General features: G+C 43.8%; 1 protein-coding gene across 5 annotated transcripts in view; it reads left to right on the forward strand.

The window, feature by feature from the left end:
• Positions 1-5,606: 5,606 nt before the first annotated feature.
• The window catches only part of LOC139583168 (MAP/microtubule affinity-regulating kinase 3-like), a 128,127-nt gene continuing 116,873 nt past the window's right edge, over positions 5,607-16,860 (forward strand). For 2 of the 5 annotated variants that reach the window (XM_071413975.1, XM_071413974.1), the window contains exon 1: positions 5,610-6,316. In XM_071413975.1, the coding sequence (XP_071270076.1) occupies positions 6,266-6,316 (51 nt within the window). In that variant the 5' untranslated portion in view covers positions 5,610-6,265. Of the gene's footprint in view, positions 6,317-16,860 lie in introns of all 5 variants that reach the window. The other 3 variants (XM_071413977.1, XM_071413973.1, XM_071413976.1) reach the window with 3 other exon arrangements.

The following is a 16,860-nucleotide window of genomic DNA, read 5'->3' on the forward strand; positions in this document are numbered from 1 at the left end:
CCAGACCACCATAGTCCCTGTGCCCAAGGAAGCGAAGGTAACCTGCCTAAATGATTACTGCACTCACGTCGGTAGCCATGAAGTGTTTTGAAAGGCTGGTCATGGCTCACATCAACAGCATCCTCCCGGTAACCCTAGACCCACTCCAATTCGTATACCGCCTCAACGGATCCAATGATGACGCAATCTCAATCGCACTCCACACTGCCCTTTCCCACCTGTACAAAAAGAACACCTATGTGAAAATGCTGTTCATTGACTACAGCTCAGCGTTCAACACTATAGTGCCCATGAAGCTCATCACTAGGCTAAGGACTCTGGGACTAAACACCTCCCTCTGCAACTGGATCTTGGACTTCCTGATGGGTCGCTCCCAGGTGGTAAGGGTAGGCAACAACACGTGTGCCACACTGGGGTGTCTCCTCAACACTGGGGCCCCTCAGGGGTGTGTACTTAGTCCTCTCTCCTGTACTCCCTATTCACCCACGACTGCATGGCCAAACACGACTCCAACACCATCATTAAGTTTGCTGACGACACAACAGTGGTAGGCCTAATCACCGATGTGACAGCCTATAGGGAGGTCAGAAAACTGGCAGTGTGGTGCCAGGACAACAACCTCTCCCTCAATGTGAGCAAGACAAAGGAGCTGATCGTGGACTACAGGAAAAGGCGGGCCGAACAGGCCCCCATTAACATCGATGAGGCTATAGTGGAGCTGTTCGAGAGTTTCAAGTTCCTTGGTGTCCACATCACAGTCCAAACACACCAAGACAGTCGTGAAGAGGGCATGATAAAACCTTTTCCCCCTCAGGAGACTGAAAAGATTTGGCATGGGTTCCCAGATCCTCAAAAAGTCCTTAACAGCTTCTAACCCCAAGCCATAATACTGCTGAACAATTAATCGAATGGGCACCGGACTATTTACATTGACACTGCTGCTACTCGCTGTTTGTTATCTTTGCATAGTCACTTCACCCCTACCTACATGTACAAATTACCTCAAATAACCTGTACCCCCGCACACTGACTCTGTACCGGTACCCCCTGAATATAGCCTGGTTATTGTTATGTTATTGTGTTACCTTAGTTTATTTGGTAAATATTTTCTTAACTCTTCTTGAACTGCACTGTTGGTTAAGGGCTTTGTAAGTAAGCATTTCACGGTATGGTCTACACTTGTTGTATTCGGCGCATATGACAAATAGTTTGATTTGATTTGGACTTCATGCAAACTGGAAACCACATATCCTGAGGCTGCATTTATTGTAGCTGGGGATTTAACAAAGCAAATTTGAGGAAAACGCTACTGAAGTTCTATCAACACATTGACTGTAGTACTCGCTCTGGTAAAACACTCGACCACTGCTACTCCCATTTTCGAAATGCCTAAAAGGCCCTCCTCCACCCTCCCTTCGGCAAATCAGATCACAACTCCATGTTTCTCCCTTCCTACAGGCAGAAACTCAAACGGGAAGTACCCGTGCTAAGGTATATTCAACTCTGGTCTGACCATTCGGAATCCATGCTTCATGATTGTTTTGATCACGCAGACTGGGATATGTTCCGGGTAGCCTCTGAGTATAACCTTGACATATACACGGACACAGTGACTGAGTTCATTAAGAAGTGTATAGGGGATGTTGTTTCCACTGTGACTATTAAAACCTACCCAAACCAGGAACCGTGGATAGATGGCAGCATTCGAGCAAAACTGAAATTGTGAACCGCCGCATTTAACCCTGGCAAGGTGCCTGGGAATATAGTTGAATCTAAACAGTATAGTTATTCCCTCCATAAGGCAATCAAACAGGCAAAACGTCAGTGCAGAGAAAAAGTGGAGTCGCAATTCAATGGCTCAGACAAGACGTATGTGGCAGGGTCTACAGACAATCATGGATTACAAAGGGAAAACCAGCCACGTCGCGGACACCGACGTCTTGCTCCCGGACAAGTGCCACCGATGCGGCCAAGGACTGTGGGCTCTTGTTCTCCGTGGCTGACGTGAGTAAGACCTTTAAGCCTGTTAACCCTCGCAAGGCTGCCTCCTAAGATGGCATCCATAGCCGCGTCCTCAGAGCATGCGCAGACCAGCTGGCTGGAGTCTTTACGGACATATTCAATCTCTCCCTATCCCAGTCTGCTGTCCTCACTTGCTTCAAGATGTCCACCATTGTTCCTGTACCCAAGAAAGCAAAGGTAACTGAACTAAATGACTAATCGCCCCGTAGCACTCACTTTTGTCATCATGAAGGGCTTTGAGAGGCTAAGGATAAGGATCATATCACCTCTACCTTACCTGACACCCAAGACCGCCCCAATAGATCAACAGACGATGCAATCGCCATCACACTGCCCTATCTCACCTGGACAAGAGTAATACCTACGTAAGAATGCGGTTCATTGACTGTAGCTCAAAACCCAGCCATGTGCAACTGTGTCCTGGACTTCCTGATGGGCCGCCCCCAGGTGGTGAAGGTTGGAAACAACACCTCCAATTCACTGATCCTCAACACAGGGGCCCCACAAGGGTGCGTGCTCAGCCCCATCCTGTACTCCCTGTTCACCCATGACTGAGTGGCCACGCACGCCTCCAACTCAATCATCAAGTTTGCAGACGAAACAACAGTAGTAAGCCTGATTACCAACAATGACGAAACAGCCTACAGGGATGAGGTGAGGGCCCTGGTAGAGTGGTGCCAAGAAAATAACCTCTCCCTCAATAAATGAAGGTGCTGAGTCGTGGACTTCAGGAAACAGCAGTGGGAGCACGCTCCTATCCACATCGACGGGACCGCAGTGGAGAAGGTGGAACGCTTCAAGTTCCTCTGTGTACACGTCACTGACAATCTGAAATGGTCAACCCACACAGACAGTGTGTTGAAGGCAGTGCCTCTTCAACCTCAGGAGGCTGAAAAAATTTGGCTTGGCCCAAAACCCTCACAAACTTTTACAGGTGCACAATTGAGAGCATCCTGTTGGGCTGTATCACCGCCTGGTATGGCAACTGCACTGCCCACCACCTCAGGGCTCTCCAGAGGGTGGTTCGGTCTGCCCAACGCATCACCGGGGGCAAATTACCTGCCCTCCAGGAGACCTACAGCACCCGATGTCACAAGAAGGCCAAAAAGATCGTCAAGGACATCAACCACCCGAGCCACGGCCTGTTCACCCCGCTATCATCCAGAAGGCGAGGTCAGTACAGGTGCATCAAAGCTGGGCCAGAGAGACAGAAAAACAGCGATCTCAAGGCCAGACGACTGTTAAATAGCCATCACTTGCCGGCTACCATCCGGTTACTCGGCTCTACATCTTAGAGGCTGCTGCCCCATAGACTTGAAAACACTGGCCACTTTAATAATGTTTGCATACTGCTTTACTCATCTCATATGTATATACTGTATTCTATTCTACTGTATTTTAGTCAATGCCACTCTGACATTGCTTGTCCTAATATTTATATATTTCTTAATTCCATTTTTTTACTTTTAGATTTGTGTGTATTGTTTTGAATTATTGTCCGATACTACTCCACTGTTGGAGCTAGGAACACATATTTCGCTACATATGCAATAACATCTGCTACAAAATGTGTGTGACCAATAAAGTTTGATTTGATTTGGAATAAAATTTACACTGAACAAAAATATGAATGCAACAGGTAAAGTGTTGGTCCCATGTTTCATGAGCTAAAATAAAAAATCCCAGAAATGTTCCATACGCACAAAAAGCTTATTTCTCTCAAAGTTTGTGAACAAATTTGTTTACATCCCTATTAGTGAGCATTTCTCCTTTGCCAAAATAATCCATCCACCTGACAGGTGTTGCATATCAAGAAGCTGATTAAACAGCATGATCATTACTCAGTTGCACCTTGTGCTGGGGACAATAAAAAGCCACTTTAAAATGTGCAGTTTTGTCACAATGCCACAGATGTCTCAAGTTTTGAGGGAATGTGAATTTGGCATGCAGACTACAAGAATTTCCAACAGAGCTGTTGCCAGAGAATTGAATGTTAATTTCTCTACCATAAGCTGCTTTCAACGTTAGGGAATTTGGCAGTACGTTCAACCGGACTCACAACTGAAGACCACATGTAACCACGCCAGCCCAGGACCTCCACATCCGGCTTCTTCACCTGTGGGATTGTCTGAGGGGAGGGAGGGCGGGTGCTGGCTCCCCAGTGGATGGGCCTGCCCTCCCAGGTCCACCAATGGCTGCACCCCTGCCCAGTCATGTGAAATTCATAGATTAGGGCCTAATGAATTTATTATTTCACTTGACTGATTTCCTTCCATGAACTGTAACTCAGTAAAATCTTTGAAATTGTTTCATGTTGCGTTTATATTTTTGTTCAGTATAACTTGGATCGGATTAATCTTAGGAGTTTAAAAAAAATATTATACAACCCTAACCCTGAATGTTCTAGTTACGTGAGCTGCAGGACCAGAGTCAGTGTGATTGATTGAGTCACTATGATGCATGTGATGAGTGTGTTTTGCTGTCAGATGTTCCTGAAACTGTGGGAAGTGTTTTTGGGATGTTTAAAGAGTAAGGTGTGTGTGTACGTGAGTGTGTGTACGGGTCTGTGTGATCACCCTGGACTCGTGCAAAGACACTTTCTTGCTATTGAGGTGAGGTCAGTGTGACGTGAGTGAACTCCCAGGCTCCTCTCTGCTGGTTGCGTACTCTCCCTGCGACAGCTAGGGCAAAACTGCACGTCGTTGCCCCAGAGTCCATCTCATGGTGAGAGAAGAAGACAGCTGTTATTCTCACATGAAGAGAGAGAGAGAAAATATTTTCCTGTCTTTCTTGTTTTCTCTTACTCTCCCCGTCTTTCTCGCTCTCCCCATTTCTCTCTCTGTCACTCTCCATTTTCTCTCTCTCTATGTGAATAGACCATTTGCCGGTGCATGTGGGCCACACAGGAAGTGCATTGCTAGAGGTGCGGCTCATCCTCCCTCGCATGTGAGAAACACAAGACGCTGGGTGCGCACACTATTTTGAGTGCCAGGGTTCCCCTAATGCAATAATAATCTGAGAGTTCCATCTATATTGTAACCACAGTCATTGTGTCTCACATGCTTCATCACACACACACACACACACACACACACACACACACACACACACACACACACACATCCCAATTGTTAGTCCTGATTGTTAGTTTATTTTCTTTCAAATCCATTTCAGAATTAAGTGTGGCAATGAATGTATTTGAACTTCTTTTTTTGTTTCCAGCAAGCATTCAACTGTAAATGTGTGTGTGTGTGTGTGTGTGTGATGAAGCATGTGAGACTGAATGACTGTGGTTACAATATAGATGGATAGATTTGGGTGTTCAGAATCATGAGAGATGGAGCAGCACACAAAATTAAAAAAAACAGCCAAGTCAATCTGTGCTTTCAGTTGATGCACTGACAATGCATGCATGGGATGGAGGGGGCAGCATATATGCCTTTAGGTACAGTAGGCAGGGTATTTCATGTCTTGTGCAGCAGGTAGATATTTTTCTCCAGTAATCACCCTAGCAACAACAAACGCGCTGACCTCAGCCGAAGCGCCAATAAGCTTTAAAGCCTCTCTTTCCTCACTTCCTCTCAACACATTGGGTTTGGCTTGGCTCTCTCCAGTTAGTTGGCGGCCATTTTGGATCTACCAATCAAGCAAACCACCCTTACTTTTGGGATGAGAGGGAGGACTTTAACCGAATTTGAGTCTTTCGGGGTACCAGCCCCATCGGAAACCGGGGCAGTGCGTGTCAGAAGCCGAAAATCAACAGGAACCCAAGCCGCCAAATTTGGCTGCAAATTCTGAGACCGGTTTTTACGTGAACTCCTCCATCCCCTTTTCCTTGTCTGAACGTTCTGTATATTTGTTGAGGACCTGTGAACTATCGGAACACCGTTTATTGAGCTTTACAATAGATTCGTTTCCGAAAAACGTATTGTTACATTTTGGAGCTCGGGGTTATGGTTTGTTTTTGGACAACTTTTTGGGGGGGGAATTGCCTTTGTCGCAATCTGTCCCAACGGTGTTCTGTACAGTAATGCGGTTCGATAATTTATTTAATGAATCGGTGTTATAGACATCTTCCGGCGTATGTTTTGCTGGAACTTGGCTGTGGCGTTGCGTTAATGTGGGAGAACGACTCCATGATCTTAAATATCAGTTCCAGACCTGCTTTACTGTCGTTAGACTAAGGTGCAGCAAAAGCAAAAAGCAGACGCAGAACCACTTCGGGGATCAAGAAATTATTAAAATGTCAACCAGAACGCCACTACCTACTGTCAATGAGCGTGACACTGAAAATGTAAGTATTTGTTCAGTTGAATAACGTTTAGTTCTTCACCATTTTCAGCTCTCAAATTGGTGTTGGTCAACTTTTAAGAATTATGTTAGGCTATTGGTTTAAAATGGCCTTGTACCCAACAGTGATACAAAGTAACCATCCACAATAGTGCGTAACTAAGCTTTGTATCCGAATGTCAGACTGACGCAGAACGCGTAGACTATATGTGGCCCAAACTTTAGATTCACATTAGGCCTATTGCTACAGAATTGATTTCGGACTGTGACACATTTTCCAGACTGGTAATTAGTCAGGACAGAAAGCTCTGTAAGTAAGACTACTTGGCACGCAGTTTATGCAAGATGCACAGGTTGCGTAGCGTATTTATGTGTGCGTACAGAGAAATACATACAGTGCCTTTGGGAAAGTATTCAGACCCCTTGACTTTTTCCACATTTTGTTACATTACAGCCTTATTCTAAAATTGATTAAACAGTTTTCCCCCCCCATCAATCTACACCCTGAATCTCGGTGCTAGAGGCATCACTACAAAACCTGGTTCGATCCCGGGCTGTATCACAACCGGCCATGATTGGGAGTCTCATAGGGCGGCGCACAATTGGCCCAGCGTCGTCCGGGTTAGGATTTGGCCAGGACGTCATTGCAAAATAAGAATTTGTTCTTAACTGACTTACCTAGTTAAATAAACTTACATAAAAAAACACACAATATCCCATAAAGCAAAAACAGATTTAGAATTTTTTGCTAATTTATTACAAATAAACTGATAACACATGTGCATAAGTATTCAGACCCTTCACTCAGTACTTTGAATCACCTTTACAGCTTCGAATCTTCTATGGTATGATGCTTCAAGCTTGGCACACCTGTATTTAGGGAGTTTCTCCCATTTCTTCCCTGCAGATCCTCTCAAACTCTGTCAGGTTGGATGGGGAGCGTCGCTGCACAGCCATTTTCAGGTCTCTCCAGAGATGTTCGATCGGGTTCAAGTCCGGGCTCTGGCTGGGCCACTCAAGGACATTCAGAGACTTTGTCCCGAAGCCACTCCTGGTTGTCTTGGCTGTGTACTTAGGGTCATTGTCCTGTTGGAAAGTGAACTTTGACCCAGTCTGAGGTCCTGAGCACTCTGGAGCAGGTCTTCATGAAGGGAATCTCGGTACTTTGTTACGCTCATCTTTCCCTTGAACCTGACTAATCTCACAGTCCGTGCCGCTGAAAAATATTTCTACAGCATGATGCTGCCACCACCATGCTTCAATGTAGGAATGGTGCCAGGTTTCCTCCAGACATGACGTGTGACGCATTCAGGCCAAAGAGTTCAGTCTTGGTTTCATCAGACCAGAGAATCTTGTTTCTCATGGTCTGAGAGTCCTTTAGGTTCCTTTAGGCAAACTCCAAGCGGGCTGTCATGTGCCTTTTACTGAGGCATTGCTTCCGTCTGGCCACTCTACCATAAAGGCCTGATTGGTGGAGTGCTGCAGAGATGGTTGTCGTTCTGGAAGTTTCTCCCATCTCCACAGAGGAATTCTGGAGCTCTATCAGTGACCATCGGGTTCTTGGTCAACTCCCTGACCAAGGCCCTTCTCCCCCAATTGCTCAGTTTGGCCGGGCGGCCAGCTCTTGGAAGTTCCATTTAAGAATGGAGGCCAATGTGTTCTTGGGGACCTTCAATGCTGCAGACATGTTTTGGTACCTTTCCCCAGATCTGTGCCTCGACACAACCCTGTCTCGGAGCTCTACGGACAATTCCTTCGACCTCATGGCTTGGTTTTTGCACTGACGTGAACTGTCAACTGTGGGACCTTATAGACTGGTGTATGCCTTTCCAAATCATGTCCAATTAATTGAATTTACCACAGGTGGACTCTAATCAAGTTGTAGAAACATGTCAAGGATGATCAATGGAAACAGGATTCACCTGAGCTCAATTTCGAGTCTCATAGCAAACGGTCTGAAAACTTATGTAAATAAGCTTTTATAAATTTGCTAAAATTGTGTGTAGATTAATGATGATTTTATTTATTTAATACATTTTAGAATAAGGCTGTAACTTAATAAAGGGAAGGGGTCTGAATACTTTCCCAGTGTATTGTGTGTATATAAACTCAGCAAAAAAAGAAATGTCCCTTTTTCAGGACCCTGTCTTTCTATGATAATTAGTAAAAATCCAAATAACTTCACAGATCTTCATTGTAAAGGGTTTAAACACGGTTTCCCATGCTTGTTCAGTGAACCATAAACAATTAATGAACATGCACCTGTGGAACGGTCGTTAAGACACTAACAGCTTACAGACGGTAGGCAATTAAGGTCATAGTTATGAAAACTTAGGACACTAAAGAGGCCTTTCTACTGACTGAAAAACACCAAAAGCAAGTTGCCCAGGGACACTGCTCATCTGGGTGAACATGTCTTAGGCATGCTGCAAGGAGGCATGAGGACTGCAGCTGTGGCCAGCGCAATAAATTGCAATGTCCGTACTGTGAAAGGCCTAAGACAGCGCTACAGGGAGACAGGACGGACAGCTGATCGTCCTCACAGTGGCAGACCAAATGTAACAACACCTGCACAGGATCGGTACATCTGAACATCACACCTGCGGGACAGGTACAGGACGGCAACAACAACTGCTCGAGTTACACCAGGAACGCACAATCCCTCCATCAGTGCTCAGACTGTCCGCAATAGGCTGAGAGAGGCTGGACTGAGGGCTTGTAGGCCTGTTGTAAGGCAGGTCCTCACCAGACATCACCGGCAACAACGTCGCCTATAGGCACAAACCCACCATCGCTGGACCAGACAGGCCTGTCAAAAGTGCTCTTCACTGACGAGTCGCGGTTTTGTGTCACCAGGGGTCACCAGGGTCAGATTCACGTTTATCGTCGAAGGAATGGGCGTTACACAGAGGCCTGTACTCTGGAGAGGGACCAATTTGGAGGTGGAGGGTCCGTCATGTTCTGGGGCAGTTTGTCACAGCATCATCGGACTGAGCTTGTTGTCATTGCAGGCAATCTCAACGCTGTGCGTTACAGGGAAGACATCCTCCTCCCTCATGTGGTAACCTTCCTGCAGACTTATCCTGACATGACCCTCCAGCATGACAATGCCACCAGCCATACTGCTCGTTCTGTGCGTGATTTCCTGCAAGACAGGAATGTCAGTGTTCTGCCATGGGCAGCGAAGAGCCCGGATCTCAATCCCATTTAGCACGTCTGGGACCTGTTGGATCGGAGGGTGAGGGCTAGGGCCATTCCCCTCAGAAATGTCTGGGAACTTGCAGGTGCCTTGGTGGAAGAGTAGGGTAATACCCCACAGCAAGAACTGGCAAATCTGGTGCAGTCCATGAGGAGGGGATGCACTGCAGTACTTAATGCAGCTGGTGGCCACACCAGATACTGACTGTTACTTTGATTTTGACCCCCCTTTGTTCAGGGACACATTATTCAATTTATGTTAGTCATATGTCTGTGGAACTTGTTCAGTTCATGTCTCAGTTGTTGAATCTTGTTATGTTCATACAAATATTTACACATGTTAAGTTTGCTGAAAATAAACGCAATTAACAGTGAGAGGACGTTTCTTTTTTGCAGAGTTTATGTTGTATTTTGCATGATATGTTACGAATTACAATTCATATTATATGCAGCGAATTTACAAATATGCAAAACTTACAATATGTTACGAATATGAAAAATGTATATGTTACGAATTCTAGCTAGGTGGCTAACATTAGCTAGGCTTGGGGTTAGGGTTAAGGGTCATGTGTCCCTTTGTTCAGGGACACATTATTCCATTTCTGTTAGTCACATGTCTATGGAACGTATTCAGTTTGTCTGTTGTTGAATCTTATGTTCATACAAATATTTACACATGTTAAGTTTGCTCAAAATAAACGCAGTTGACAATGAGGAGGTTTCTTTTTTTGCTGAGTTTATTAGGGATGCATTTTAGGGATGACATTTTTGACCGATTTTAATTTTCCTTGCCAAAAAAAACAATACCAATATTATTATTTTTTTGCGTCCTTTTAAGCATTCTAGTACAGTTAAATAGTTGAAACACGCTGACCAAAAAGTGATTTTGTTGTCATTTACGAATGTCCCCATTACCAATAACACATAATCAAAACCTATTTCTTTCACTTACTTGCTGTGCTGTTTCGTTGTTCATTTGTTCTGTCTCAACCAGGATTTCACCATACATGTCAAGCAGTGAAGTTTCAGGTCTGCCTCTCTTTTGCCTCTCCTCCACGGTGCGCAGTCACTGTGTCCGTTTCCATCTTGTCCAACAGTGTCTGTAACATTTCACGTAAACCCTGTTTCTTGTCTGCATCGAAGTAGCGGTCGTTGTACCTAGCATCGAGCATGGTGGCGACACAGTAGAGGCTCAGAGAGAATGCTACCGTATCGCTTGTTCACAACCTCTAGTAGAGTACTTCTCCAAGTTAACCCGACGGTCTGTGTCTGCATTTTTGTTGAGCAGGCGTTTCAATGCCATGACAGGGTATCACGTCTGCTGCAAACGCAGTTGAGCTTATTTCTCCAGTCAGTTGTTTGAATGGAGCTAGGAGTATTCATGTTTCAAACATGTTCTCAAATGCCGTTGAAATGGCAGCAGCAGTATGAGAACCAGCACATTAAGGAGCATGCAATACGGCTTTCCTCAGTACGAAATCCTTGTCGGCCTACTGTGCCGTCAGACTTGGCATGCTCATGGGGCTTACATCGCTGGTCCAAATGTCAGTCGTGAAGCTAATAGCAGTGACACCCATAGCAAGTAGCTCATGGGTGTGAGTTTCAACAATACTGTGTAACTCTGGTAGGGCAATATCTGAAAAATAGCGCCTACTTGGTAATGTGTACCGGTGCTCGACCAGTCGGCGAAAGCCAACATCACCCACGACAGAGAACGGTTGATTGTCAAGGGCAATGAATACCATTATCTTGGCATGAATGGATTTTGCCTTTGAGTTGTCTCGCTGAAATTTTCTTACTCTTTCAAATGATTGCTTGACTTGTTGACTGCTTGATCCACACAGCAGACATTGTGGGCTAGGTTAGGAATGCTGTGTAGCAACACGCCATCTACCTACGTTTTATATAGGTATGCACATCAGCTTTGACATTGGTTTGCACATCAGCGTTAAACTAGACATCGGGCCAATGTTGGCATTTTTAGCTAATATCGTTTGATTCCGATATGCTTTCCAATATATCGGGCATCCCTAGTGTGTGTTATATATTTGTGTCTGTATTTTACACACCAACATATGGAAAGCCTTTGGGCTATTTTCTGACCAATTTCTTGTAATTCGTAATGTTTAGAGATCCAACTGGTGATTGTGTTCAGTTTCATCTGTTCATTTTCAACGCCATATATTCATGTGCTCGGATGACAGGCACTGACAGCTCCATCATTGAAGGCATTGAAACAGAGAGCATGGGTTGGCGGCCTAGATACTGCATATTACCTGTAATGCTGCCTCGTGTAGATACATTCTATTGTGGTGGGGCAAGGTCCAAATGTTATATTACAAAGATGCCTCTGCTGTTATTGGTTGGCATTATGAGGTACAGTGCCTTCCAAAAGTATTCACACCCCTTGACTTTTTCCACATTTTGTTGCTTTACAGCCTGAATTGAAAATTTATAAAATTGAGATTTGTTTTGTCATTGGCCTACACACAATACCCCATAATGTCAAAGTGGAATATTTTTGTTTGTTTGTATTTTACCCTCAATTTCGATCTTGTCTCATCGCTGGAATTCCCGAACAGATTCAGGAGAGGCGAAGGTCGAATCATGCGTCCTCCAAAACATGACTTGCCAAACCGCTACTTAACACCCGCCCACGTAACCCGGAAGCCAGCCGCACCAATGTGTTGGAGGAAACAGCCTGCAGGCAAAAATTTCTAGACGTGTTTTCACTTTGTCATTATGGGGTATTGCATGTAGATGGGTGAGAAATCATTTTAATCCATGTTGAATTCAGAATGTGGAATAAGTCAAGGGGTGTGAATAATTTCTGAAGGCACTGTACCTCATAATACCGTGCCAACCAATAACAGAGCAGGCATCTTTGTAATGTAAAGATTGGACCTTGCCCCACCACAATTGCAATTTTATATATACGAGGCAGCATTACAGGTAATATGCAGTATCTAGGTCGCCAACCCACGCACTCTGTTTCAATGCTTTCAATGATGGAGCGGTCACCGGAACACATGAATATATGGCGTTGGAAATGAAGCGATGATAATATACACTATAAAATAGACCATACACTATAATAGTGGAGGTCCCCATGCACTTACCTCAAATTCATAGTTTTCCTAAATTCGCTGTATTGATATTCCTCTCCGTTACTTTGTTTTGTATGGTCATTGGCAGCGTATACATAATCCCAATTTTAGCTTCAAGACGCCGGCAATTGTAAAAACAAAAAAGTAGTTTGGGCTCTGTCTGCCCACCCCCTTTGAATTGAGCGACAGGTGCCCACAATGTGTTCACACTTGTCTGAGCATCACTGAGCGCAATTTGGATCAATAACCTGCCACCAGCACAAAACCGGACTAGCACTCTCTTCTGATGCCATTCAGATCGCCAATGCTAGGATGAAGGGTTCACACTCGGTAAAAAGGCACCGCATCGCCATAGTAAGTATCTATTTTCTTCCAGAAGTGACCCATTTTAGTTAAAGCTGCAATATGAAACTTTTTGGGCAAGCTGACCAGATCTACATAGAAATACAGTTATAGATCTGTCATCATTGAATGCAAGTCTACGAAGCTGTAGATCTGTTCAATGTGCGCTATTTCTATGCGTTGTGTTGTTTTTGTGTCTTTTACTTTTTTGTTTTGTGAACCAGCTGAAAATACAATATTTTGGGTTATGGAAAATATATTTCACAACGATTTAGATGTTACAATGATTCTCCACACTACATTTGCATGTTTTGTCACGTAAAGTCAAATTGGGCGAACTTATGCATTGTCATCATTAATGCCAATTGGCGCGAGAGAGAATATCTAGTTAAGATAATGTTGAAGTTAGTGAATTTGCAAAAGTATCAATCGGGCTATTTTAAATTTATCAGGGTTTATAGTTTTTACTGTAAACCAAGGTTGAGATATTTGGAGACTTTCGAATTATGTGCGCAAATCAGCCATTTCTGTGCGTCCTATTAAGAAAGAGAGACCTGCAATTTAGAAAACCTGTATTCTGCTTCCCATACCGATGTCACATTCAAGTTTGAGTTGAACAACCGGTGCTGTGTTTAAAATGAGCCCCCTTGCTCTCACAGCACATACTTTAATTAGGCTACATCCGACCCGTGACACCATAAATGGGAGAGACTTTCACAATGGAGCCATTGCTTGACACCAGACGACTCCATCCCTGACCAAGCCTTTGACACTACGGTTGCAAACTTGGTCTGTTATTTTGGGGCACAACGTCGATTCATTGTCTGTGTGCTTTACTTTGAAAGGCATTAAACTGCAAGTGGTTTAGCAGAATGAGAAACCACAGATGGGCCTTCTGACGCTATCAAAGAGGATCGTCTCTAACTATCTCTTTTTAAATTGTATGTTTTGTGGGTTGGATTTATTTTTTATTGAGATAGGAAAATTAGGAGACCGAGTGAGTCCGAGGGGCAGTGGGTTGTATTTGAACTCTGGTAGCCTAGGCTGTACATGACAGGGTCCACAGCATTAACTGTTGGTCCACACAAGCCACATGCTGTAGCCTACCTATCCCAATACGGAGTTCACATCGCTATATGGTCCGAGAAATGAAGATGCTCTGATTCTTAGGGCCTGTTCCATAGAGCCAAATTGTTATGGTGGCATACAGACTCCTCCTCAGTCTCATTGTGCTGCACGTTGTGGGATTATATTTCACAATTGCCTTTTGGATGATCTTTTGAAAGGTTAGGAGACTCAATGTAATTTCAGTTTGAGTTTTGAGCGTGCCCCAGTTTGCTCAGAGCTGTCAGAGCTTGGGTATATAGAGGATAGAGGATTTCAGTTAGTCGGTATATTTTTAATTTTTAAACCCATTAAATACAATTGACACCGGGCCAATTGTCCGGGAAAAGGAAAGGAATCCATTGCGAAATAAGGCTTTTTAGCCTATTAATTGATGGAAAAATTGTTTAAGGAATTAAATTTGACCGGTCATGCTTATCGGTGTATATGGGTTAATTTGCATAATGTTGTGTAATTAAATTGCCGCGTGTGTGTATATACTCGTTAAGGATCACAGATACAGAGCCTCGGAGGGAAAATCTGGTAGACAGCGCTTTTATAAGCCCAATCATCGTGCAACAATTCTAAATGCAATCGTGTGTTAAATATTTTTTTTGGGGGCCACTGTTAGCTATTTTTTATTTTTTTATTTCTTTACTGGCTAGTTTAAGTGCGCTTCCCATTCACAATTCAAATGCATAGGCAACGTAAGGCAGGTTTCATCAGTGCACCACACACCACTTTGCAATAAGCTGGAGGCTGTATGCATTTTGAAAACCTATAGCTCCTTCATTGTTTGAAACCAGAACATTTTACTACATATTGTGAGGAATGTAGCCTAGGCAAAATCTGACCATATCCGTGAAGGAAATTATTTTGTAAGGACTTCCTTCCATATGCCATTGAAACCAGTTGCCTATTTCTCTCATGTTCTATTGGTTTTCAACTTTCTTTTATTGTCCGATAGCCAACTGCACTGTGTGCATTGTTGCGCTAATAATGTTAAGAAATGAATAGTTTATCAACATATTTCAGCTAAACGTTCTTATCGGTTGCATCGGATTCATTGCTTTAAAAAAAACGAATGATGTAGCCTAGGCCCACTGTTTGTATGAATTTGGGATCTATCATCCAACGACTGTTCCAGAGTCTGATCTCTTTCTCAACAAGCTGACCATTAGTAGAAAAAAGTTGACCTATTCTATGGGGGATATTAGATTGACATAGGCGACGCGTCCATAAGGCTAGGGGAAGCTAAGTAAATTGAATTGCCAAAATGATATAGCCTAATTTCGGCTACTCTTGTCTATACAGAAGTAAATAAAATAATAAAAAGGCTTCTAAAGCATGATTTGGCCACAGAGGATCATTTAGCTTCCCCTAGCGAGGGGGAAGAAGAGTGGGTTGTTTTAAATGGCATTGCCTACTGTTGGAAGGAAATGCAGCATGCCCTGCAAATACCAAATAGATGATTGTTGAGTTACGACTGTCAGTGATTAGTGGAGGCCCAGCCAGGCACGTCACAATATCAACAAAAAAAATGCAATCGTGGGAAAACAGTTTGCAAAGCAAATGGCTATTGCTGTAAAGAGAAGACGATGAAAAGACTCCTCTGTCTTTTAGTTATCAAAATGATCAACTTAATGGAACGAACAACAGTAGGTACATCTTATTGTCACCAGCGGAGAGCATCGGCCATATCCCCGGTGAGTGCGCGTTGGGCATATTCATTATTTATCATTGTTGTGCCACTTCAGTTTTGTTTTTCCTGCTCCAGTTTAGATGGCCGTCATCTTCTATTGGTGTCTCCCCTTCTCTTAGGCCCGTTACATGGTCACGGTCGTGTTCATTGATCTGTTTGTCATTGTCAACAGAGTAGGCCACCCTCTAATTTGTCGTATTAAAAAAAAAAAAGTCTGATCATGTCCCCTTTCCTATAAAGGAGTAGAATTGCATGACATTTCTTTCCTGTGCAAAGAAAGAAGAAACGTATCTGATATAGCCTATATCCCAGGCCTCTACGCTATTGTAATGAAACAGCCGGGAGCAGGTCTCGAACCCTCGACCTTCTAGCCCGAGGTCCGGCGCGCTATCGAATGTGTTTCCCCAAACTTGAAACTCACGCTCCACCTATGCATAGGCTAGCAATGTAGCTGTTTGTTACTGGTCTTGATGGCTGAGGAAAAGTCAATGTGGACAGTAATTCTAACATCTTCAAAGTGCGTGGTAAAGACATGTCATTTCAATCCTCGACTTGCATGTTCTGTTAAGATAAATTATCAGAATCCAAATGTGATTTTCAGTCCTTCTGAGCACTGTGGGGTGGAGTTGCGCACGCAATGCATATGTGTCTGGTGAATTTCTCAAATCTCCGGTAAATTAAACCACATTTTCCTAACAGAAACCCTGATAAGATGGTAAACTACTTTGTTGCTGGTGTCATTAGCATTTAAAATGGGCCTAATCTGTGAGGAGGGGGGGAAACTAGTTCAACACAGTAGTTGTAGGCACAGAACTCTGCGCACACAAGTAGCAAAACTATTACCCCTCCATGAAGTGTTTTGTTTGTGTTTGAACAGTCACTGTGTCTTATGAAACACTTGGTCATAGACAAATAGAAAGTGTTGTGACTGAAAAGGAGAAACCACAAACTAAGGGGTTGTTTTCACAGCATCGCGGTAAACATCCCAGCAGTGTGTCAATGTTGCCACAATGTTACAACGATGCTCTCTGTGTGTGTATTTAAATGTAGACTGAAGCGTTTGGCGTCATCTTATGGTTTCTCATTCAACAGTAA

This window comes from Salvelinus alpinus, chromosome 8 (genome assembly GCF_045679555.1).
Source record: "Salvelinus alpinus chromosome 8, SLU_Salpinus.1, whole genome shotgun sequence".
Lineage (NCBI taxonomy): Eukaryota > Metazoa > Chordata > Actinopteri > Salmoniformes > Salmonidae > Salvelinus > Salvelinus alpinus.